Source organism: Dromiciops gliroides, chromosome 2 (assembly GCF_019393635.1).
Source record: "Dromiciops gliroides isolate mDroGli1 chromosome 2, mDroGli1.pri, whole genome shotgun sequence".
Classification (NCBI taxonomy): Eukaryota; Metazoa; Chordata; class Mammalia; order Microbiotheria; family Microbiotheriidae; genus Dromiciops; species Dromiciops gliroides.
Genome location: NC_057862.1, coordinates 210,300,307 through 210,326,940, shown reverse-complemented (window position 1 = coordinate 210,326,940; position 26,634 = coordinate 210,300,307). Strand labels below are relative to the sequence as shown.

At 37.1% G+C, this 26,634-nt stretch overlaps 1 protein-coding gene across 1 annotated transcript in view; it reads left to right on the top strand.

Annotated features, from left to right (window-relative positions):
- The first annotated feature begins 375 nt into the window (after positions 1-375).
- Positions 376-26,634, top strand: part of LOC122738591 (cation channel sperm-associated protein subunit beta-like) — a 198,378-nt gene continuing 172,119 nt past the window's right edge. The window contains exons 1-3 of the mRNA XM_043980582.1: positions 376-433; positions 21,364-21,449; positions 22,554-22,700. Coding sequence (XP_043836517.1) covers positions 376-433; positions 21,364-21,449; positions 22,554-22,700 — 291 coding nt within the window. The remainder of the gene's footprint in view (positions 434-21,363; positions 21,450-22,553; positions 22,701-26,634) is intronic.

Sequence of the window (26,634 nt, the reverse complement as noted above, 5' to 3'; positions counted from 1 at the left end):
AAGTCTAAGCTTAGTCTATATTCTGTATAAAACTCACCAAAAGCCCAAGGCCACCTTTGGGGAGAGAGAGAGACCGAGTCAAGCGCGTGCTGCTAACCGCGAGCTGGGCAGAGTCGAACTCCAGTCAGTGTCTGTCTGTGCAGCCCAGCCAGGGGACCAGCAGGGCAGGAAAAAGATCCCACTTCTGTTCTCTCCTTGCCTTTTAATCTAGCACCCCAGAAGTTGAGTGCTTAGCAGGCAATCTGGTGTGCGTAGCAGGCGGACTGGCATGCGTAGCTCATGCTGTTGGTCTCCTCCCTGAAAGGGTGGTCCTTAAAAAAACTGGCATCTCTCCATTATCACTAACCGACTGTTAAAACTTTTTACCACACCTTCATGCAACCCATGATTGAAAATGGGATCGAGATTTTAGGCATGGGAGAAGTTAATATTCGTAAATCTATTAAGCAAGCACAGTAGTGACTAAGGTTGAACTTTTACCTACTTTTATTAGGACACTGGCAATAATCAGCTCCAAATGATTTTTCTCAGTTCTTCCTCTAGCCCTGAAAAACTTACTTTCTCAAGTTCTTGAATTGACCTAGTTCATTAGATAATATTGCCTTGCTATTCCTCATATGGGCATGCTTTTCCATAACTGAGAAGAGTCCACTACTTTAACAGGTTGTTAGTGTATCTCACACTTAGACATAAGGTTCTGATCAGATAACTATCAGAGCCTGTTTCCAGGTAGGTTGCTAAGGTCTCCTCAGATGTATCTGTGGGAAACGGTAATAGCAAGATACATGGTGGAATCTTCTCAAGGAAAAGCATTCTCATTTAGGGAACAGCAAGGTGATATTATCTATTGAATTATATCAACTCAAGAAAGAGAAAAGTAAGTTTTTCGGGTTAGAGATAGGAGCCAGTTTGAGCTGACTCTTGCCAGTGTCCTAGTAAAAGTAGGCTTTACTGTGGGTGCCCCATTCTCATAAGAATGCAATAAAAGGCTTTTGTTATACCAAACTTGCATCTGAAAGAACTATTTTGATAAGGTGGTCTGCACCTGTTTCTCACAGTATCCAATTGGGAGGAAATGATACTTTCCACTGGTATTTCAAGAAAGCTACTTTTGAATGGTGCTTTGCAAAAGACAGTTGGAGGTTCCAACTGTCCCTCCTTAGAACCTTCCCATTCTTCTCTGTGCTAGGGAAAAGTTGACCATGTTAAATACGGTGGTGTAGACAACCCAACTGTTCAACTGTAGAAATTCAGGCTGTAGAGTTTAAGATCTTTCTTGTCCTATGAGGAAGAAAGCTGGTCAGATCTGAAAGAGGGTGAAGAAGGTGGTTGGACACTATAATGGTAAGAAGGACTTGCTGGATGATTATAAATTTCAACCTATAGTTTGAAAATAATAATAGCTAACATTTATATAGTGCTTACTATGTGCAAGGCACTGTGCTAAGGTTTCACAGTTATCTCATTTGATCTTCATAACAACTCTGGGCGATAGGTGCTATTTTTATTCCCATTTTATAGATGAGGCGAGACAAACAGAAGTGAAGTGACTTGCACAGAGTCACACAGTAAATATTTGAGGCTGGATTTGAATTTAGGGCTTCCTGAGTTCAACCCCTGGCTGCCTCTATGTTGTTTAATTACAATTCCAAATTAATGGAATAAACTGAAAATTATTTATGATGCATGAATAGAAGATATTTGAAAAAACTGAAGGGACTCAGAAAAAAATCATTTAAATTTAACTGAGTAGTCAGTCCAACTAATAAAGTAGATATAGTTACATCTGATAAGTCTCAGAACCCCAATGAAACTACAATGAAAATTGTATTGTATTGTATTGTATTGTATTGTATTGTAAAACTGAGGCAAATGCTCTCTTGAGGGAATTTAGATTTCTTTTTCCCCCAAAGGGGAAGATAACCAGAGAATGAAAAGGCCAGTGCATGAGATTTAAAGCCCTCTTTTCCCTAAAAGGGAAGAAAGCCAGAAGACAATGCCTGTGAAATTAAAGAAAGGTTTTTACTAACCAGGGAAGTAAAACATGCACATGGTGACTGCCAGCCTATGTTGACAGCTCACCAATTAATGGATGGTGAGAGTTTATATATCTTTTAAGCAAAGGAAGGTAAGGAATTTCAGGGGGAAAAGTGGGCCAGAGGGGGAAAAAAAAGGTTACCCAATTAGGTTAAACTGTTTATATCTCTACACGGGAAGATAATACTCATAACTCTTAAGAACTGTAAATATATTTGGGCAGAGAGAAGGAGTTTACACAGAGAGTATAAATATAAATTGTCTTTGATGTGATGATACAAAAAAAATTAAGGGGTTAAAAAGGAGGAGTCTATGGGGAGGAGAGGAAAGGGGAGGTGGAATGGGATGAATTATATCATATGAAGAGGTGAAAAAAAAAACCTATTACGATAGAGGGAAAGAAAGGAGGGGTGAACATTGTTTCAACTCTACTCTCATTAGATTTGATTCAAAGAGGGAATAACATATATGTTCATTGGGATAAAGAAACTTAGCTCATTCTTTAGGGAAGCAAAAGGGAAGGGAAAGGGGGGGACTGATAGAAGGGAGGACAAAAGCAAGGGAGAAAAGGGTAAAGAAAAAAGGGGGGGTGATAAAAAGGGAAGGCAGATTGGGGGAGGCAGGGGTAAGAAGTAAAACGTTGGTGAGGAGGAATAGGGTGAAAGAAGGGCGGAAAAGTACAAAGGGGGTAAATAGAATGGAGGGGAATAGACAGTCAGTAATAATAACTATGAATGTGAATGGGATGAACTCTGCTATAAAACGGAAGCGAATTGCAGAGTGGATTAAAAACCAGAATCCTACAATATGCTGTTTACAAGAAACACATTTGAAGCAGAGAGATACACACAGAGTAAAGGTAAAAGGCTGGAGCAGAATATATCATGCTTCAGGTAAAGTCAAAAAAGCAGGGGTAGCAATCCTTATCTCAGACAAAGCACAGGCAAAAATAGATCTCATTAAAAGAGATAAGGAAGGAAATTACATCAACTATAGATAATGAAGTAATGTCAATATTAAATATGTTTGCGCCAAGTGGTATAGCATCCAAGTTCTTAGAGGAGAAGTTAAAGGAGTTACAAGAGGAATTAGACAGTAATACTATACTAGTGAGGGATCTGAATCTCCCCCTCTCAGAATTAGATAAATGTAGCCAAAAAATAAATAAGAAAGAAGTGAAAGAGGTGAATAGATTACTAGAAACGTTAGACATGATAGATGTCTGGAGAAAATTAAATGGGGATAGAAAGGAATATACCTTTTTCTCAGCAGTACATGGCACATTTTCAAAAATTGACCATGTATTAGGGCACAAAAACATCATAGTCAAATGTAGAAAGGCAGAAATAGTAAATGCATCCTTCTCAGATCATGATGCAATAAAAATTACATGTAAGAAAGAGCCAGGGAAAAGTAGAATGAAAATCAATTGGAAACTAAATAATATTATTCTAAAGAATGAATGGGCCAAACAAGAAATCATAGAAACAATCAATAACTATATCCAAGAGAATGACAATAATGAGACAATATACCAAAATCTATGGGATGCAGCCAAAGCAGTGCTTAGGGGAAAATTTATAGCTCTAAATGCTTACATGACTAAAAAAGAGAAAGAGGAGATAAATGAATTGGGCATGCAACTTAAAAAGCTAGAAACAGAACAAATTAGAAATCCCCAATTAGATACTAAACTAGAGATCCTGAAAATTAAAGGAGAAATTAATAAGATTGAAAGCAAAAAAACTATAGAATTAATCAATAAAACTAAGAGCTGGTTTTATGAAAAAACCAATAAAATAGATAAAATATTGGTTAATTTGATTTAAAAAAATAAAGAAGAAAACCAAATTACCAGTATAAAAAATGAAAAGGGTGATGTTACCACCAATGAAGTGGAAATTAAATCAATAATTAGGAATTATTTTGCCCAACTGTATGCCAATAAATTTGACAATCTAAATGAAATGGATGAATATTTACAAAAATACAAATTGCCCAGCTTAACTGAAGAGGAAATAAAATCCTTAAATAAACCCATATTAGAAAAAGAAATTGAAGAAGCCATTAATGAACTCCCTAACAAAAAATCCCCAGGGCTAGATGGGTTTATGGGTGAATTTTACCAAACATTTAAAGAACAATTAATTCCAATATTATACAAATTATTTGGAAAAATAGGTGAAGAAGGAATTCTACCAAATTCATTTTATGACACAAATATGGTGGTGATACCAAAACCAGCAAAGCAAAAACAGAGAAAGAAAATTATAGACCAATTTCCCTAATGAATATTGATGCTAAAATCTTAAATAAGATGTTAGCAAGGAGATTACAGCAAGTGATCACCAGGATAATACACTATGACCAGGTGGGATTTATACCAGGAATGCAGGGCTGGTTCAACATTAGGAAAACTATTAACATAATCAACCACATCAATAAGAAAACCAACCAAAATCATATGATTATCTCAATAGATGCAGAGAAAGCTTTTGACAAAATACAGCACCCATTCCTAATAAAAACACTAGAGAGTTTAGGAATAGGTGGAGCTTTCCTTAAAATAATAAACAGTATCTACCTAAAGCCATCAGTAAGTATTATATGCAATGGAGATAAATTAGAGGCCTTCCCAATAAGATCAGGGGTGAAACAGGGATGTCCATTATCACCCCTATTATTTAATATTGTCCTGGAAATGTTAGCTTTAGCAATCAGAGAAGAGAAAGGAATTAAAGGAATTAGAGTAGGCAAGGAGGAAACAAAACTATCACTCTTTGCAGATGATATGATGGTATACTTAAAGAATCCTAGAGAATCAACTCAAAAATTACTTGAAACAATTAACAACTTTAGCAAAGTAGCAGTATATAAAATAAATCCACATAAGTCATCAGCATTTCTATACATGACCAACAAAGTCCAGGAGCAAGAGATAGAAAGAGAAAGTCCATTTAAAGTAACGGTAGATAATATAACATACTTGGGAGTCTACTTGCCAAGACAAACCCAGGAACTCTATGAACACAACTACCAAACACTCTTCACACAAATCAAATCAGATCTAAATAATTGGAAAGATATCAATTGCTCAATGGATAGGCAGAGCTAATATAGTAAAAATGACAATACTGCCTAAATTAATTTACTTATTCAGTGCCATACCAATCAGACTACCTAAAAATTATTTTATACAGCTAGAAAAAATAATAACAAAATTCATCTGGAAAAACAAAAAATCAAGAATATCCAGGGAAATAATGAAAAAAAATTCACAGGAAGGTGGGTTAGCGGTACCAAACCTGGAGCTTTACTATACAGTGGCAGTCATCAAAACTATCTGGTACTGGCTAAAAAATAGAGTGGTAGATCAATGGAATAGGCTAGGCTCAGGAAATGCAGTAGTAAAGGACACTAGTAATGTAGTGTTTGATAAACCCAAAGACTCCAGCTTCTGGGATAGGAACTCAGTATTTGACAAAAACTGCTGGGAAAACTGGAAGATAGTATGGCAGAAATTAGGCATAGACCAACATCTTACACCTTATACTAAAATAAGGTCAAAATGGATACATGATTTGGACATAAGAGGTGATACCATAGGTAAATTGGGAGAGAAAGGAATAATAGTCTACCTATCAGATCTTTGGAAAGGAAAACAGTTTATGACCAAACAAGAGATAGAGTATATTATGAAATGCAAAGTGGATGATTTTGATTACATTAAATTTAAAAAAATTTGCATAAACAGAAGCAATGCATCCAAAATTAGAAGGAAGGCAGAAAGCTGGGAAACAATTTTTGTGGCCAGTGTTTCTGATAAAGGCCTCATCTCTAAAATATATAGGGAACTAAATGAAATTTATAAGAATCCAAGTCATTCCCCAATTGAGAAATGGTCAAATGATATGAACAGGCAATTTTCTGATGAAAAAACCAAAGCTATCTATTCCCATATGAAAAAATGCTCTAAATCTCTAATGATTAGAGAGATGCAAATTAAAACAACTCTGAGGTACCAACTGACACCTATCAGATTTGCTAAAATGACAAAAAAGGAAAATAATAAATGTTGGAGAAGCTGTGGGAAAATTGGAACACTAATGCATTGTTGGTGGAGCTGTGAACTGATCCAACCATTTTGGAGAGCAATTTGGAATTATGCCCAAAGGGCAATAAAGCTGTCCATACCCTTTGACCCAGCAATACCACTTTTGGGCCTTTTCCCCAAAGAAATCATGGAAAGGGGAAAGGGACCCACATGTACAAAAATATTTATAGCTGCTCTGTATGTGGTGGCAAGGAATTGGAAGTTGAGGGGATGCCCATCAATTGGGGAATGGCGTGACAAGTTGTGCTATATGAATGTAATGGAATACTATTGTGCTGTAAGAAATGATGAGCAGGAGGAGTTCAGAGAAACCTGGAGGGTCTTACATGGACTGATGATGAGTGAGATGTGCAGAACCAGAAGAACATTGTACACAGTATCATCAACATTGTGTGTTGATCTACTGTGATGGACTATATTCTTCTCACCAATGCAATGGTACAGAAGAGTTCCAGGGAACTCATTATAGAAGAGGAGCTCCAAATCCAAGGAAAAAAAAAGAGGAAGAACTGTGGAGTATAGATGCTGAATGAACCATACTATTTCTTTTGTTTTGGGTGCTGTTGTTTTTTCTATTTTGAGGTTTTTCATCATTGCTCTGATTTTTCTCTCATAACATGACTAATGCAGAAATAGGATTAATGCTATTATGTGTATATATATATGTATATATATGTATATATATATAACCTATATCAGATTGCTTGCTGTCTAGGGGAGGGGGGAGGGAGGGGAGGGAGGGGAGGGAGGGAGAAAAATCTGCAATCGGAAAGCCTGTATAAACAAAAGTTGAGAACTATCTTTACATGTAATGGGAAAAAATAAAATACTTTATTAATTTTTTTAAAAAAAGAATGAGTCAATGAGCCCTTTTTTCAAGTGGAGGGGGAATGAGGAATTCCAGGTGTCAATGCTGTGGCCTTTGATGCACAAATCAGATAATTGGTCCATAGTTCAAAGCTTAATAAGGAGATATCTCCCAAAACAGGATCATTCCAAGAGCCCCCTAACCAAGGTTAGGAGAGTCTCTCTATATAAGTTTGTCTCCAAGACCCATAAAGTCTTTGAAAATAGGGATGTTTCTTGCAGGTCCATAAGACAAATATTTCAAGGTCTGTTTCAAAGCTGGTATGAGCTGAATTGGCTTCAGAGTTGCTGATTTTCTGCACGTTCAGCGAGGTTTACTCTTGATTACCACAAAAGATTGTTGATATGTCAGCCAATATAGCCAATCCTCATACAGTTGTTCTGGTTACCTGGTTGATTGGGGTCTTAACAAAATCAAGGTATCCATTTTCACATTATCTCTTCTAAGAGTTAACTTATGTGGAAGGAAATTCTGGGCTAGGGTTTTCTTTTAATTTGTTTTCTTTAGCTCCATTCATTTCAGGGATAGCAAGGAAAACCAATGTGAATCCAGTTTGATATATTCCTTGAGGAACTTAAAACTTACAAATTCCTTCAGTTAATTGAAGTTTATTTATATAGCAATAACAGTAGGGACATTATTAGGGCAATTTAGTGAATATGTTTTTTTCGTTTGTTTGTCTTGTTTTTTTGTTCAAACAGATGGGAAGACTTCTTTTAAATGTTGTGGTTTTACTTTGGATGATGCCTGATTTATCATTAGGACTGACATATAAAAATAAAGGCAAGTTGTATTAATCTCTGATTGAATATGTTTTATCTACTTTTTGAGGGCTCTCATTTGTGTCCTTCCTTTACCTTCTCTTATTATCCATTTCTTCTCTGTTTCCTTTAATTTCCCTCCACTCTCATTTCTACCTAGCAGCCCTTGTTCAGCTGTTTCTGATAATAGAAATATAGTCGTTTCTTTTTAATTCTTATCTGCCTAGTGTCCTTCACTAAAGTCCTATTTTACTCCTTTGTCTATGTGATGGCCTTTGCCTCTCAAAGGCCATGCCAACAGGGCCTCAAGCCCTGGAAAGCCCTAAGAATTGGGAAATGCTTCAAGTGACTACCTGGGATCAGCCAAGTTAAATGTAGAGAGGCATAATCCCAGAGAACTGCCCGCCAGGAAATGAATGCTTTCAGCTACAACACTTTCAAAAGAATGTCTCTCCCATTTAGTGGTCATAATTCATATCTGTAGAAAGAGGGGCAGCTGGGTGGCCCAATGGATAAAGCATTGGCCCTGGATTCAGGAGGACCTGAGTTCAAATCCAGTCTCAGACACTTGACACTTACTAGCTGTGTGACCCTGGGCAAGTCACTTAACCCCAATTGCCTCACCAAAAAAAAAAAAAACAACAAAAACCCAAAACAGAATACATATCTGTAGAAAGAATATACACAAGAGCAAAACCACAAATTCTCAGAATATTCATACATAGTGATATCCTTCCTGTCAGAATACTTTTTGGTCATGTAACATGGAATACATCAAGGTTATGTGATCCCACATTCTTCCTACCACCTCAAATCCTTAGATTTTCCTAAGGCACTTTGCTCAGATCTCTCCTTTTTCTTTGTCTCATTCTGCATTGTATCATACTTTTTTTGTTCGTTTATCTTCTATTAGATTGCAATCTTTTTGAAGGCAGGACTTGTGCCATTTTTCATATTTGTATCTCTACTGCTTAAAAGAACTTTGCACATAGTAGGTGGGGCAGCTAGGTGGCACAGTTGGGAGGATGTGAGTTCAAATCTGACCTCAGATACTTACTAGCTGTGTGAAGCTGGGCAAGTCAATTAACTCCAACTGCCTTAAACATCCAGGGCTATCTCCATTTGTCCTGGTGTATCTTGCTCTACAGAATTTTTGAATCAGTTTACAACTTCACCAAGAGTGCATTAATGTCTCATTTTCCCCACTTCCCCTATAACATTTGTCATTTTACCCTGCTGTCCTGTTTTTAAAATTTTTTTATTTATTTAGAATTTTATTTTCCCAAATTACATGTAAAATCAAATTTTAACAACTATTTTTAAAACTTTGTGCTCCACATTCTTTTCTTCCCTCCCTCCCCACCCCTCCTTAAGAATTCAAGAAATTCAATGTTATACATGTAAAAAAAAGTTATACATGTATAGCCATGTGAAATATTTCCTCATTAAAGAGATTAAAAAAAACTTTAGAGAAAGGAAATAACAAAAAAATTGTGCTTCAGTCTGTATTAAGATATCATAATTTCATTCTCTGTAGAGGGATTGCATTTTTCATAAGTTCTTCAGAATTGTGTTTGACCTTTGCATTGCTGAAAATAACTAAGTTATTTGAAGCAGATCATCTTACAATATTGCTGTTATTTTGTATATAGAACATTTCACTTTATATCTGTTTGTGTATGTCTTTCCAGGTTTTTCTGATAACATCCTGATTTTCATTTCTTACATCACTTCAGTGTTCCATCATAATCTTATCCCACAATTTGTTCAGTCATTCTCCAATTGATGGACATCACCCCAATTTCAAATTCAACTTTTTTCCCCATCTCTTTTAGCAAATCAGCCTAGTAGTGATATTACTAGATTTAAGAGTAGGTATGGTTTTAGAGCCCTTAAGCCATAGCTCCAAATTGATCTGAATCATTTTACCAAGAGTGTATTAATGTCTTGTTTTCCCCATATTCCCTACTACATTTGTCATTTTCCTCTGCTATCCTATTATCCAATCAAATAGAATTGTTTTGACATGCATCTCTCCACTCAATAGTGAATTAGAGTATTTTTTTCCATATGGCTATAAGTAGCTTTGATTATTTCATATGAAAACTTTATATCTTTTGATCATCTATCAATTGAAGAATGACTCTTATTTTAACAAATTTAACCCACTTCTCTATGTGTTTGAGAAATGAGGCCTGTTAGACAAACTTGTTTCAAATTTTTATCACATTTACTATTGCTGACTGTATTTCCCTCCATTCTATTCCCTCCCCATAACATTTACTCTTTTTCTATTTTCTTTTACCTTGTCCCTCCTCAAAACTGGTTTGCTTCTGACTGCTCCCTCTCCCAATCTGTCTTCCCTTCTATCATCTTTTCCTCCTTATACTGTTCCTCTACCATTGTTCTGCAGGGTAAGATAGATTACTATACCCAATTGAGTGTATATGTTATGCCCTCTTTGAGCCAATTCTGATTAGAGTAAGGTTCCCTCACTCCCCAGCACCTCCCCCATCTTCCCCTCCACTGTATAAACTTTTAATTGCTTCTTTTAGGTGAGATACTTTACCCCATTCTACCTCTCCCTCTCCTTTTCTCCCAGTGCATTCCTCTCTCACCCCTGTGCCCTCTGTCTAAATATACTCCATCCAGCTGCCTTAATAATGAGAATGTTCTTATGAGTTACAAGTATTTTCCTATGTAGGAATGTAAACTGTTTTAAGCTTTTAATATACTTTATGGTTTCTTTTTCCTGTTTTTTTTTTATCCTTCTCTCGAGTCTTATATTTGAAATTAATATTTTCTATTCAGCTCAGGTCTTTTCATCACAAATGCTTGAAAGTTCTCTCTTTCATTGAATTTCCACTTTCCCCTGAAAGATTATATTCAGGGGCGGCTAGATGGTGCAGTGGATAGAGCACTGGCCCTGGAGTCAGGAGTACCTGAGTTCAAATCTGGCCTCAGACACTTAACACTCACTAGCTGTGTGACCCTGGGCAAGTCACTTAACCTCAATTGCCTCACTAAAAAACAAAACAAAACAAAACAAAAAACAAACAAACAAAAAAAGATTATATTCAGTCTTTCTGGGTAGGTGATTCTTGGTTGTAATCCCAGTTCCTTTGCCCTCTGGAATATCATATTCCAAGCCCTCTGATCCCTTAAGGTAGAAGCTGCTAAATCTTGTATTATCCTGATTGTGGCTCCACAATACTTGAATTATTTCTTTCTGGCTGCTTGTAACATTTTCTCCTTGACCTGAGAGATTTGGAATTTGGCTATAATATTCCTGGAAGTTTTCATTTTGAGATCTCTTTCAGGAGGTGATTGGTAGATTCTTTCAATTTATATTTTACCTTCTGGTTCTAGAACATTGGGGCAATTTTCCCTGAGAATTTCTTGGAAGATTATGTCTGGGCTCTTTTTTCGATTGTGGATTTAAGGTAGTCCAATAATTTTCAAATGATCTCTCCTGGATCTATTTTTCAAGTCAGTAGTTTTTTCAAAGAGATGTTTCACATTGCTTTCTATTTTTTCATTATTTTGGTTTTGCTTTATTGTTTCTTGATTTCTCATAAAGTCATTCACTTCCATTTGCTCAATCCTAATTTTTAAAGTGTTATTTTATTCAGAGAGCTTTTGTACTTCCTTTTCCATTTGGCCAATTCTGTTTTTCAAAGCATTCTTTTCCTCATTGACTTTTTGCACCTCTTTTATAATTTGTCCCAGTCTGTTTTTAAGGTGTTATTTTCTTCAGTATTTGTGTGTGTGTGTGTGTGTGTGTGTGTGTGTCTTTTAGCAAGCTGTTGATGGTTTTTTTTTCATGATTTTCTTGCATCACTCTCATTTCTCTTATCACATTTCTCCTCTACCTCTCCTACTTTATTTTCTTTCTTTCTTTCTTTCTTTCTTTCTTTTTTTTATTTTTTAGTGAGGCAATTGGGGTTAAGTGACTTGCCCAGGGTCACACAGCTAGTAAGTGTTAAGTGTCTGAGGCCGGATTTGAACTCAGGTACTACTGAATCCAGGGCCGGTGCTCTATCCACTGCGCCATCTAGCTGCCCCTCTCCTACTTTATTTTCAAAGAACTTCTTGAGCCCTTCTGTGGCCTGAGACCAAATCATATTTTTCTTGGAGGCTTTATATATATTTGCTTTGATGTTATTATCTTCTTCTGAGGGTGTATTTTGATCTTCCTTGTCACCCTAGAAACTTTCTAGGGTCAGCATTTTTTTTTTTTTGCTCATTTTCCCAGCCTATTTCTTGACTTTTAACTCTTTGTTAAGGTAGGGCATAGATTCCAGGGGCTTTAAGCATCTGTTTTCTGAGAAACCTCTAGGAATTTATAAGTCTTTAGTTCTTCCATATTCATATGATTTAAGGAGATGTTTGTTTACTACTCTCCTAGCCTGTCCTCTGGTTTCCAAGCAAAGGCCTACTTTTTTGCCCTAAAACTATGAACAGAATCCTACTGCACTGTGGCTTCAAGCTCTTGTGTGCTTGTGCTCCTGCCCCACCAGGGACTGCCACCCAAGACTGTGACCTGGATCTGAGTTTGAGTAAAACAACAAATTCCTTCCTCAGTTCTAGCAAAGAGACCCCTATAATATCCTTCTGGCCAATTGTGTGACCCCCTTAGCATCTGTGGGCTGAGTTCTACCACTTATTCAGAGGTTCCTGGTTCATTATGGCTGGGTCTGCTCTGGTGTGGCCTGCGCTAGGTTGTGCTCCACTCTTTTTTTTTGGTGAGGCAATTGGGGTTAAGTGACTTGCCCAGGGTCACACAGCTAGTGTTAAGTGTCTGAGGCCGGATTTGAACTCAGGTACTCCTGACTCCAGGGCTGGTGCTCTATCCACTGCGCCATTTAGCTGCCCCTTGTGCTCCACTCTTACCTTGATATAACAGACTTTTTCTGCTGATCTTCTAAGTTGTCTTTGGCTGGAAAATTATTTCTCCCTGTCCTTTAAAAAAAAAAGTATTTTATTATTTTCCAGTTACATATAAGAATAGTTTTCAACATTTGTTTTCATAGGATTTTTGGTTCCAAATTTTTCTCCCTCTCTCCTTCCCAAAACAGAAAGCAATATAGGTTATATATGTGCAATCACATTAAACGTATTTCTGCATTAGTCATATTGTGAAAGAAGAATCAGAGCGCAAGGGAAAAACCTCAAAAAAGAAAAAAAAATCCCCAAAGTAGAAACAGTATGGTTCAAATCTGCATTCATAATCCACAGTCCTTTTTTCTGGATGTTGAGAACATTTTCTATCATGAAGTTTTTTGAAACTGTTTTGGATTGTTGCATTGCTGAAAAGAGCCAATTCTATCATCATTGTTCATCACACAATGTTGCTGTTACTGTGTACAATTTTCTCCTGGTTCTGCTCTTCGCAGTCATGTAAGTCCTTCCAGGTTTCTCTGAAATCTGCCTTCTCATCATTACTTTTCACTTTGATTTTTTAAAACTTTGTGTTCTAAATTTTCTTCCTCACGCCTCCCTATGAAATCAAGCAATTCAATATAAGCCATACATCTGCAGTTATGTAAAACATCTTCTCATTAGTTAGGTTATAAAAGAAAATAGATAAAATAACTTTAGAAAGATGAGTTAACAAAACTATACTTCAATTTGTATTCAGATACCATCAGTTCTTCCTCTGTTGATGGTTTGCATTTTTCATACATCCTTCTGATATCATCCTGCTCATCATTTCTTTCACAGTTACTATTGCTAACTGTATTACCTTTCATCTTATTCCCTCTCCTTGATATTTATTCTATTTTCTATCTTCCTACACCCTATCTCTCCTTGAAAATATTTTGCTTTTTACTGTCCCCCTCCTCCAACCTGCCCTTCCTTCCTTTGCCTCTTCCCCTCCCCTCATAATCCTTCCCCTCCCACTTTCCCTCAGGGCACAATATATTACTATACCCACTTGAGTGTGTATGTTATTCCTTCTTTGAGCGAATTCTGATGAGAGTAGGTTTCACTTGCTCCCCTGTTCCTTCCCCATCTTTCCCTCCCTCCCCTCTATAAGCTTTTTCTTGTTTCTTTTATGTGAGGTACTTTCCCCCAGTCCACCTCTCCCTCTCTCCCTTTCCCTTTCTTCCAGTGCATTCCTCTTACCCCTTAACTTTATTTTAAAGATGTCATCATGGGGCATCTTGGTGACACAGTGGACATAGCCCTGGACCCAGGAGACCCCGAGCCCAAATCCAAATCCAGCCCCAGACATAAGCCACCCCACCCTGCTTGCCCCACCAAAGGAAACAATAAAGAAAAAATAAATGCTATGCAGTTATCACCCCTTCATATTCAATTCACACCTGTGCCCTCTGTCTAAGTATATTCCTTTCAGCTGCCCAATACTGAGAAAGTTCTTATGAGTTAGAAGTATTTTCTTCCCATGTAGGAATGGAAACACTTTAATCTTTTAATATCCCTCATGATTTATTTTTCCTGTTTACCTTTTTATGCTTCTCTAGGGTCTTGTATTTGAAAGTGAAATTTTCTATTCACTTTGTATCTTTTCATCACAAATGCCTGAAAGTCCTATTTTCACTGAAGTCCCATTTTGCCCCCTGAAAGATTATACGCAGTTTTGCTCGGTAGGTGATTCTTGGCTGTAGTCCCAGTTCCTTTGCCCTCTGGAATATCATATTCCATACCCTCCAGTAGATGCTGCTAGATCTTGTGTTATCCTTACTGTAGCTCCACAGCATTTAAATTCCCTTTTTTCTAGCTGCTTATAGTATTTTCATCTTGATCTGGGACCTCTGGAATTTGGCTATAATATTCCTGGAAGTTTTCATTTTGGGATCTCTTTCAGGAGGTTATCAGTGGATTCTTTCAATTTCTATTTTACCTTCTGCTTCTAGAATATCAGAGCAATTTTCCCTGACAATTTCTTGGAAGATGATGTCCAAACTCTTATTTAGGTCATGGTTTTCAGGTAGTCCAATGATTTTCAAATTAGCTTTCTTGGATCTATTTTCCATGTCAGTAGTTTTTCCAAGGAGATATTTCACATTGCCCTCTTTTTTCATTCATTTGGATTTGATTTTGTTGTGTCTTGGTTTCTCATAAAGTCACTAGCTTCCATTTGTTCAATCCTAATTTTTAGGCAATTATTCAGAGAGTTTTTGTATCTCCTTTCCCATTTGGCTTTTCAAGCTGTTGCCTTTTTTTTCTCATGACTTTCCTGCATCACTCTCATTTCTCTTTCCATTCTTTCCCCCATCCTTCTAAACCTTCCTTCCATCTCTCCTAGATTCTCTTCAAAGTCCCTTTTGAGCACTTCCATGGCCTGAGACCAATTCATATTTTTCTTGGAAGTTTTGGATGTTGGAGCTTTAGCTTTGATATTATCTTTTTCTGAGGGTGTATTCTGGTTTACTTCCCCCCCCCAAAAGCTTTCTGTAGTCCACAGCTTTCTTTGCCTACTCATCTCAACCCAGAAGAGGTTGTCTGTTTAAAATCTGATTCTCTATGGTTGGAAACTTTGTGTGTCTTTGTCCCTGCCCCACTGGGCTGCCACCACTCAATTTCGCCCACTGAATAAGAACCTGGGCTCTTTGCCCCAAATCCAGCAGAGGCTGCAGCCACTTTACCCTGGCCAACCACCAAACCCTCTTACCAGTCTGTGAGCCAAGCCTCAGAAGAAGCTGCTGGCACTGAAAACTCTGAGGTCCTGGAAGCACTGTCTCTTCCAGGCTGGGTCAGCACTGCTCTCTGTCCATGGGTTGAGTTCCAGAATCAGCTATTGCCACAGTTGAGTCAGAGGTTCCCAAGGTCTGGTTTTCTGGGGCTGGGGCTGGGTCTACTCAGCACACTCCACTCTCACCCTGGTATAACAGACCTTTCCTGCCAACCTTCTAAGCTGTCTTTGGCTGAAAAATTATTTCAGCCTGTCCTTTTTGGGTTCTGCTGCTTCAACAATTGGCCTATGGCATTATTTGAAGGTATTTGGAGGGGTTTTGGGGAGAGGTCAGGGAAGTCACTGCCTTTCCTCCACTATATTAGCTCTTCCCCCTTCTGTATTCTTCTACTTCCCCCTCCCAGAAACCCATCTCATGTTTCTGATGGGGTTTTTTTTTGGGGGGGGCAATGAATGTTAAGTTACTAGCCCAGGGTCACACAGCTAGTAAGTGTCAAGTGTCTGAGGCTGGATTTAAACTCAGGTTCTCCTTAATTCAGGACTGGTGCTCTATCCACTGCACTACCTAGCTGCCCCCTTCTTGGCATTTTTGAGAAAGGAAAAGGGGGTGGCACCATAGAGGCACTCAAAAAGGACTTTGAAGATAAAGTTAGAGAGGTGGAGGGAAAAAAGGAAAGTGAAATGAGGGTGATGCAGGAAAGACATGAGAAAAAAGTCAACAGCTTGAAAAGATAAATTGGCCAAATGGAAAAGGAGGTACAAAAGCTCTCTGATGAAAATAATTGCCTAAGAATTAGTATTGAACAAATGGAAGCTAGTGACTTTATGAGAAACCAAGACACAATAAAGCAAATCCAAATGAATAAAATAATAGAGGGCAATGTGAAAAATATTCTTGGAAAAACTAATGACCTGGAAAATAGGTCCAGGAGAGATATTTGAAAATTATTGGTCTACCTGAAAACCATGATCAAGGAAAAAGCTTAGACATCATCTTCCAAGAAATTGTTAGGGAAAATTGCCCTGATATTCTAGAAGTAGAAGGTGAAATAGAAATTGAAAGAATCCACCAATCACCTCCTGAAAGAGATCCCAAAAGGAAAACTCCTAGGAATATTATAGCCAAATTCCAGAGCTCTCAGGTCCAGGAGAAGATATTGCAAGCTGCCAAAAAGAAAGAATTCAAGTATTGTGGAGCTTCAGTCAGGATAGCACAAGATATAGCAGCTTCTACATTAAAGGACCAGGGGCCATGGAATATGATATTCCAGAGGGCAAAGGAATTGGAATTACAATCAAGAATGACATATCTAGCAAAACTGACCATAATATTTCAGAGGAAAAAATGGGACTTTAATGAAAAAGAAGATTCTCAGGTATTTGTGATGAAAAGACCTGAACTGAATGGCAAATTTGACTTTCAAATACAAGACCCTAGAGAACCATAAGAAGTTGGAGTTGGGGGACATACCTGGGGTTGTGCAGTAGGCGACTGTCTTGTGTCTGAGGCCAGGTTTTGGCTGGGATCTCCCTGGGTCCAGGGGGGATGCTTGGTCCACTGTGTCACCTAGCTGCCCCATGATGACATCTTTAGGGTTAAATTGAGGAGTGAGGGGAATGCACTGGGAGAGGGAAGGGCAGAGGTAGCATGGGGTGAAATCCCACATGAAAGAAACAGGAAAGGGCTTATGGAGTAGGAGAAGAGATGGGAGAGGAGAAGGGCAGTAAATGAATTTTACACTCATCAGGATAGGCTCAAAGACCTTGAACTCATCAGAGTTGCCTCAAGGAGGGATTAACACACATACCCAATTGGGTGGAGTAATCTATTTAATGTGGGCAGTAAATGAGCCTAACACTCATCAGAATTGGCTCAAAAACATCAATCTCATCAGAACTGGCTCAAGGAGGGAATAACATACACACTCAATTGGGTGGAGTAATGTCTCTAACCCTGCAGGAAAATAGGAGGGGAAGGGGATAAAGAGAGAGGGGCAAAAGAAGGAAAGGCAGGGGGCAGCTAGGTGGCACAGTGGATTAAGCACTGGCCTTGTATTCAGGAAGACCTGAGTTCAAATCCAGCCTCAGACACTTGACACTTACTAGCTGTGTGACCCTGGGCAAGTCACTTAACCCTCATTGCCCCACAAAAAAAAGAAAAAAACGAAGGGAAGGCAGATTGGGGGAGGGGACAGATAGAAGCAAACCCCTTTTGAAGATGGATAGGGTGAAAGAAGATAATATAGTAAATATCATGGGGAAGGGAATAGGACGGAGAAAAACAGTTAACAATAGTAATTGTAAGAAAGAGAAAAAGGGAGAAAAATCACACAAAAATATTTACAGCAACTCTTTGTGGTGGCTAAGAATTGGGAATCAAGGGAATGTCCATCAATTGAGGAATGACTGAGGAAGCTGTGGTGGTTTATGATTGTGGTGGAATGTTCTTGTGCTATAGGAAATGACAAACAGGATGATTCCAGATAAACCTGGACAGACTCATGAAATGATGTATAGTGAAGTGATCAGAGCTGGGAGGACATTGTGCACACGGTGACAGCAGTATTGTTCAATGAGCAATTGTGAATGATTTAACTACTCTCAGCAATACAATGATCCAAGACAATCCCAAGGGACTAATGATGAAGCATACTATCCACCCCCATAGAAAGAACTGATAAAAAAGATCACTTGTGGATTGAACATATATAAGCTATACCAGATTGGTTTCTGCATTGTGGAGGGGGGAGGAAAGGGAGGGAGGGAGAAAAATTTGAAACTCTAAATCTTATGAAAATGAATGTTTAAAAATACCCTTACATGTAACTAGAAAAAATAATATAAATGTTTGTTGAAGGAAAAAAAGTAGATCGCTATAGTGCTTTCTTTGTGTAGCACTGGTATTATTTCTTTAAAAGTCTGATAGAATTCTGTGAATCCATCAGTCCCAGGAGTATTGGTATTTCCTTCATAGCAAATTCTATTTTCTGAAATTGGATTATGTAAGATATCCACATGAAGAATGAAAAGTCCAAGAGACATAATTTATGGGTAATTAATAATAATTTTATTAATTTTGGCTAGTGAATAATTAATAAAAGGGATGAGTGGCATTCTCAGGAACCAAACACCAATCATGGAAGCTTCTGGAAGTTTATATGCCCTTGGAGAGTGGGTGTTCCTAGACAGGCACAAATCATCTCTGATTGGTTAACAATGAGAATATTATAATGAGAGGTGGTCTTATTCTAATGAGGGGTTGGGGGAGAGGAGTGGAATCATGTCATTCTTAGACAGACTATCTTTACACCACTGAACCTTGGTAATCTAGACAAAAAGGATCCACCCAGTCCTGTCTGAGTAGAACACAATGACCCAGAATCCACCTATATTCTTTGTAAGATATGTTAGTTCCCAGCTTATGTACAAAATGACTAATATGGAAATGTTTTACCTGATTGTACATGCAGAACATATATCAAATTGCTTACTGTCTCAGAAAGGGGGAAGGGGAGAGAGAAATAGAATTTGGAAGTCAAAACTTTAGAAAAAAGCAAATGTTAAAAATTGTTTTAATGTAATTTGGGAAAAAATAAAATATTCTTTCTTTTTTTTTTTCTGGGGCAATGAGGGTTAAGTGACTTGCCCAGGGTCATATAGCTACTAAATGTCAAATGTCTGAGGACAAATTTGAACTCAGGTCCTCCTGAATCCAGGGCCAATACTTTATCCACTGTGCCACCTAGCTGCCCCCCAAAATAAAATATATTTTTTTAAAAAGACCTAAAAATATCCAAATTTTAGAAAAGTCTGGAGTGGGCCAGCCCCAAATCATGGATTCCTTCCTTCCTTTCTTCCCTCCCTCCCTCTTCCCAATGGGATTTTTTTGTTAAGTGATTTGCCCAGGGTTACTTAGAAGATGTGGAGCATAAAATAAAGTTTTCCTGGCTATGTATCTGAAAACTCTAGATTGTCATTCATTTCTTTTCTTCTTCTTCTTTATTTTTTGGTTTTGGTGGGGCAATGAGGGTTAAGTGACCTGCCCAGGGTCACACAGTTAGTGTCAAATGTCTGAGGTTGGATTTGAACTCAAGTCCTCCTGAATTCAGGAGGCCTGTGCTTTATCAACTGCGTCACCTAGCTGCCCCTTGCCATTCATTTCTCTGTATTTGTATTTCCAGTCTATTCTCTGTCTCTGTCTCTCATATATTTCTGTTTCTGGTGAACAATCTCATAAGTTCTTTATTTTCTCCTCTTCTTCCTTATAATTATTTGCCTTTTTGTTCTTGCTGCTGCTGTGATTTTTACCTGGCCATTTTGGTTCAAATATTTCTGATGTCAGAAATACAAATGAATGGTTGTATGGGTAACTATATTGTGGTATTTATTAAGTACCTGCTCTATGCCAAGCACTGTGCTAAGTTCTGGGAATACAGAGAAAGGTAAAAGAAAGAAAATAAAAAAATCTAAATTCTTGAGGAGCTCATAACCCAGTGGGGGAGACAACATGTAAATAACTATGTACGAATAAGTTATATACAGAATAAATTGGGGATAATCTTGGAGGGAAGACATAAAAATTAAGTAGAACTAGGAAAAGCTTTATGCAGAAGGTAGGACTTTAGCTGAAACTTGAAGGAAACAAGGGGATCTTAGGAGTTAGAAACAAGGAGGGAGAACATTCTATTCCAGATGTGGGGGGCAGTCAGTGAAAATAAAGGAAGTGAGGAGATATGTCTTTGTGTGAGTAATAGCTGGGAGCCTATTTCAGAGTATGTGGTGGTGATAGTTGGTGTAAGGTGTAGAAGTTCTAAAAGGTAGGAAGGGATTACGTTTATGAAGGTCTTAAAAGCTGATTGGAAGATTTTCTGTTTTTTTCTTTTTCAAGGTAATAGGTATACAGAAAAATTTGATTGTGTTGTTATGCTTGTGCTTTAGAAAAATGAATTTGTAAATCAATTTAGGGGGAATTGCCATTTTTATCATATTGGCATGGTCCATGTTCTCCAATTATATCAGTCTTTATTTCTACAGAGTTGTGTAGTTGTATTCCTGTAAGTCCTTTGTGTGTCCTATATAGTTGAGTTTTGATGTATTGTATCCATTCTGTATTTTCTCACATAAAACTGTGATTCTTTATTTTGTATAGTTTTTTTTTCTTTTTAACTATTTGTTAAATTTAACATGTAACACATAAAGCTATTCTCTAAGTTTCCTTGTGGCCTTCCTTCTGTTCTTTTCTATGTATTTCAAAAAATGTTTCAGTGACTCTTTTTGGGGGGGGTGAAAGGGGGGACAGTGTAGCATTTTCTCTAACTCTTCTCTCCCTTTTTATCCCTTCTCCATTTGAGAAAAAACCCCAAAACATTTGCAAAAAAAATCTGTATGATAAAACAAAGCAAATTTCCACAATGACTATCCAAAAACGTACACATCATTATGTACCTTGAGACACCTCTTTGTCAGAAGATGGATTATTTCCTATTTATCCTGTGTAGGGGGTCACTTAGTGTATGTTTGTTTTCATGTTGTTTTTTCCATTAGATTAAAAGCTCTTTAAGGGAAAGGAATGTCTTTTGCCACTTTTTGTAGCCCTATATCCTAACACAGTGCCTGGCACAAAGTAAGAATTTAATAAATGTTTATCAATTGATTGATTAGTCATTTAACATTTGCATTCTTATTTGGGGGGCTTGGTATTTGTGCATCACTGACAGGTTCTCTCCAATTTGGATTGATTAGAATTAGAAATTAGAATTGCCTGGGCAATTTCCTCCCTTTCCCCCCCACCCCACGCCTTTGTAAAGAAACTACACTAATTCCCCATTAGTTCCAATAAGTCCTTATCAACATTTTTCAAACTTAATGTCTCAGTAGAAATTGTTGCATATCAATTCACATATATTATTTATGTATCATTTAGGAACTAGCAAAGCACTGTTAGGCTGCGCTTCTGAAAAGTCTGATTGGGATGACCTAATCAAGCTATATCTTTCCTTAAATGACTTGGTAAGTTATATTCATAGCCTATATTAACTATTCTTCATCATATTTTGGAAGTGTAATGTTTTTATCAATAGTGTGATGCCTTCTTACACAAATTAGCTCATTTTAAGCTTGGAAGCTGATATAATAACTTCACAGGTGCACTTTGTTCCCTTCTTTTTGGGGGCAGGAAGTTTATTTTAGATGAAAAGTTCTGATTTTATTAATAATCACTCTGAGCATTTGGGAAAATTCCTAATACCTAGACAGAAATTAGGATCTTTGTCTAATCTTACATTTAAATCAATCACTTTCTTTGTGGTTGAGGCAAAATTCTAGTTTACTGGGAACAGCTGGGTGATGAAACAATAGATTATTATATTACTGTCTTTGGATAGGCTGGAATTAGGAAAGGGAAGTTGTGAAAATAGCTGACCTTTTCAAAGTATTTCTCTCAGAGTGAGCCTTCCTCTCCAAGAGGTGTATAGAGCCAATAATTCTTGTCAGTATCTTCTGCTACAATAACTTGTTCCTCTGCTCAAAGGATGCTCATAATGTTATACTTGTTCTAGTCTCTACAATCCTGGTCTCACAAAATGTCTTTGATTAATTCCAGGAGGTGTATAGGCTCACACTCAGTTCTGATTGTCTGATTGAAACAAAACTGTATTTTTAGCTAGTTAAGCCTTGATGGTTGTTGTTTCAATCCAACCTTTACAATAGCCTATAATATAATATTCAATTTGAATACATCTAACTATTTTTAGAGTTGGGGAGAGATGATTCTGAATGAATGAATGAATGAATATATGCCCTTCCCATTACTACCCTACCTCTCCAAGTAACCATTATATAACACTATTGAATACTAAATGGGCCTTTGGGTAGAGCTAGTATTGTTTTTGTAATATCTATCTTGTTGCAAGCTGAATCCTTAGTCTAAATGAGGGTCTACCCAGGTATAAATTTCATCTAATGTTATTCTGTCACTGTCAAATAAATTGGAAATAGTACAGTCATCTGTTCTGCCTCCTTCTACCTTATTACTTATTTATGGATTGAGATAAGCCTTCCATCTATCTCTCCTTTACTTACCCACATTTGATATTTTGATTTTCTCCCAAAAAGGTTATCCAGTGTTATTTCACACCTGGATTGAAAGATGATGAAGAAACAGAAAGAACCATAAATCTGCTCACATCAAGAGGAATTACTCCCAGCATGACAATTAAAAACAGCACTTACTCTGGTGTCTTTCACTTTAATTTGTCCATGGTAATTTATTATTTGATATTTTATCTCTTGCAGTGAGACCTAACACACCATATGTGGTTTCTTTCCACTGGCAACTTTGTTCTTGTAAAGGAAATATTTTTGATATTTTAGTTTGTAGATATTAAAAAAGAGATGAACAGGCATTCTGGAAATGTTAAGCATTTATACAACATATTGGTGAGGCTACAGAATGACATCAATTGCAAAATAGAATCATTTGATTTCTCTGGTATTATTAGTGATTGCTTCAATTGGGCTTGATTTTTCTTGTTTTTTCCTATTATTTGTGTTTCTTTCTCTCTGAGTTGAGTTCATAAGTTGTCTTCTTGTAAAATTTCTGTTTTATCTTTATATCAAGGAAACCTGTTATCTCTATACCACTAGCTGTCCTTGCAAGGATACAGGTGGATACAATCAATCAGCTTTCCAGGGAAAAGGGAGAACATCTCAGCCCTTCCACCAATAGAAACCATATGACATCTTATCTATGTGCTGTTCTATTCCTATCTATTTCCCTAAAGTATAAGAAGTCTTGTAGATCTCATCTAGGGGTCTTTTGGCTTATTGACGAACTGAATACCCCTTTTCTTGGTAACTGCTAGCCTTACTAATAAATCGAACATGTTCAGCACTTTGTTACCTCAGTTTACCTTAATTTTAATTAGGACAATTAATGAACTTTCAACCAGCAGTTGAGAGGAGACACAAGCACCTGGGGTCTCTCTGAGAAAATCCTGAGAGCACTATGGCAGTACTTTCATGGAGGGACTTCTTTGTAAGAGAATGCCCTGAAGTCAGACTCCTCCTCAATTTCAAATCAGCCTGAGCCAAGGTAAAGCCCCCATGCTATTGGGAAGATGGTAACTGCTTTTTTTTGTCAGTGTTGTGTTTGTATTTACTGCAATAATTGACAACTATACAACCCAGGAAATCCCTCTAATGGCATAAGACATGCATTGTCAGTGCCCTTTCAGGGCAAGAAGAGATTTATGAAGCCATGGAAACAGAGGTTTTTCCTAGTTGGAAAAAGAAGGTACATACCAACTATGTCTCTTCATGGAAGTCATTAGAAGGCCCTTGGAGAATTTTTCTTCAAAGGAAGGCCCAGTTCAAGCCAGAGGGATACTTACTATTCAAGAAGGGGTTGGGGGAAGCTGGGAAGTAGAAATTGATTCCCAGTAAAAACAAAGGAAAGTAACTAATAATAGAGCAAAATTGGCCTAAGACATATAAGAAAAGCCCCAAAGTCTGACCTGAAAAGGGACTTCTACTTGTACACACAAGTTTTTTAAGCGTTCTTGCATCTGTCTTGTCATATTATCTGTGTTTTGTATGTCAACCTAGCTTTCTTTGGAGGCCTGGTCAGCTAAAAGAGGAGTGAAAACTTTATTCTTCAGAAAGAAAGTCTCTGTCTTTGAACTCTGGTCAAGTTGTAAGGCAAACAAGAGGCAAGATAAGAAAGAATCTTTGTTCCTAGTCTGCAAATATTTTCGACATTATAAACTAATTGCAGACTAAATTCGTGACTGAAATGTAATTTTTCTACTGCAAATTTCCAAAATGTGGTTTTATTGTTTTTATAAATGTAGAAATGTTTTAATGAATTTTTAGGTAATAACTGTAGAACTTGTTTTAAGGAAAAATAAGAATAAAAATATGAAAGTTACATGGAAACAACACTTAGATTTTTATCATTCTTTCTTTGGAGAGTGACATTTATCATTTTTGTAAGAAAGTGAATTCATTGATTAGAGAAAGAAAAATGGGTTTTGCAGTTTACAGTCTAAATTTATTTGATATTTAAGAAGTGCTTATTGCTAACTTTTCTAGAAGCTTGTTTGAACCAGGGAACAATTAAAGAATAAGTAAAAAATAATTTGGATAAATGTTTTGGTGTTACCTTTGTATTTTCTTTTGTAAATGATGTAACAACTTAATTATTTTGGTAAACTAGAAGCAAGGTCATCAAAAGAAATTGCATATGACAATGCATTTATAAGTCTTGAAAGTGAAGAGTTTGAAATTTAGGAAAGAGTTTTAAGGTAAATTTTGATCTAATTGAGATAAGAAGGATATGGAAAATGTTATGTAGTTATTCTTTATGCTGTGGAAACTTAAGTAATAAAATTTCAGGATAAAATTCCTAGGCTCTTAAGTAGAAGGATGGGAATGAAAGGGTGTCATGTAGAGACTCTCCCCATCTCTTGCCCAGGGTTAGAACTGAAAAGCCTCAGGGACAGGTGAGAGAGTGGGGGTAGATTATCAACACAAAAGGAATTGATTTGGGGTTTTGTGGGTGATTTAAAAGGAAATAAAGAGAAAGTTATGGGAAGCTGGGGGGTAACCACAAGTCTTTGAAATTGGGCTAATTGATAAAAATGGGCTTTAAATTTTGAAGTATTGCTAACTAATAGTCCTTGGAATTTTTTTTTTTGAGTTTTTAAACGTTACCTTTAAGGATTAAAATCCAGATTTAGTTTTTTTTTTTTTAGTGAGGCAATGGGGGTTAAGTGACTTGCCCAGGGTCACACAGCTAGTAAGTTTTAAGTGTCTGAGGCCAGATCTGAACTCAGGTACTCCTGACTCCAGGGCCAGTGCTCTATCCACTTCGCCATCTAGCTGCCCCAGATTTGATTTGAATGAAATTTTGTTCTGAAACTAAATAGGATAATTGTGGTAAATTAGAACTTAATACAAACTACAGTTATTATTTGGCATTGAGATAACCTTGGCTCCAAAAAAAACCTGACTCAAAATCTGGTCTCAGAAATTTGTTAGCTTAAGCAAGTTAACTTACTCAGTTCTCTGATCTGTAAGGGGAATGATAACCTACCTCCTGGGGTTGTTATGATATAATGATAGTGAAATGCTTAACACAGTGTCTGGCATATGGTATTAATTATTGTTATTATTACTATTATTATTTCCTTAATTGAATATAATTACTCCTTAGGAGGTAACTCCATGTTAGATTTTTACTGTGATTAGTATAACATGCTAAAGGTGATAAAATAAATTATTTTCTGTTAAAGATAATTTGGAAATGCATTCCACCTAACTAATGTTATATGATTGGCAATAAGTTTTATTTTATACTTTAAATATATGATATTTCGAATGTTATTATTGTGTTTTAAAGTTTTCTTGTATTGTGAATTTTAGTAAACTATGATATAAGAGATGCTATTAAGAGAATGATGCATTTTTATCATTGAAAATTTTAACACTTTTGATTTGGATATTGTGAAATTATTAAGTTATTAGATGCTATTATAATGATAAAACCTATCAAGTATTTAATTGGCTATATTTTAAAAACAAATACTACTAATAATTACTTACTGTGTAGGGAAAAAGTACAAAAAAAGAGTTCTTATAAAATCTCCTGGGGCAGCTGGGTGACGCAGTGGATAAAGCACCAGCCCTGGATTCAGGAGGACCTGAGTTCAAATTCAGCCTCAGACACTTGACACTTACTTGTTGTGTGACCCCGGGCAAGTCACTTAACCCTCATTGCCCCCCCCCAAAAAAAAAACTATAAAATCTCCTTATTTGTAAACTTGCCAGGTTCCTTGGGAGAATCTGCTTAGGCAAGGTCATAAAATTTTATCCTGTGAAAGAACTTGCTAACACAGCCATAAGACAATTCCTGGAGCAGCAGAACTCACAGAAAGACAGGCTGAGATAATTTCCAGCCAAAGATGGCTTAGAAGTTTGGCAGGAGGGGGCTGCTGCACCAGACTGGGAGTAGAGCCCAACTCTGTGGTAGTCCTGACACAGATCCAGTCCCAGGCAGGCTGTACCAGAGAATTTACCCCCAAGCCTTTAAATCAGCTGTAGCACTGGGGTCTTCTGAACTAAGCTTACAGTATGGTGAGAGGGCAGAATGCCTGCCTGGGGGTTAGGGGGAAGACTACAGGGGGTTCTGCAGTAG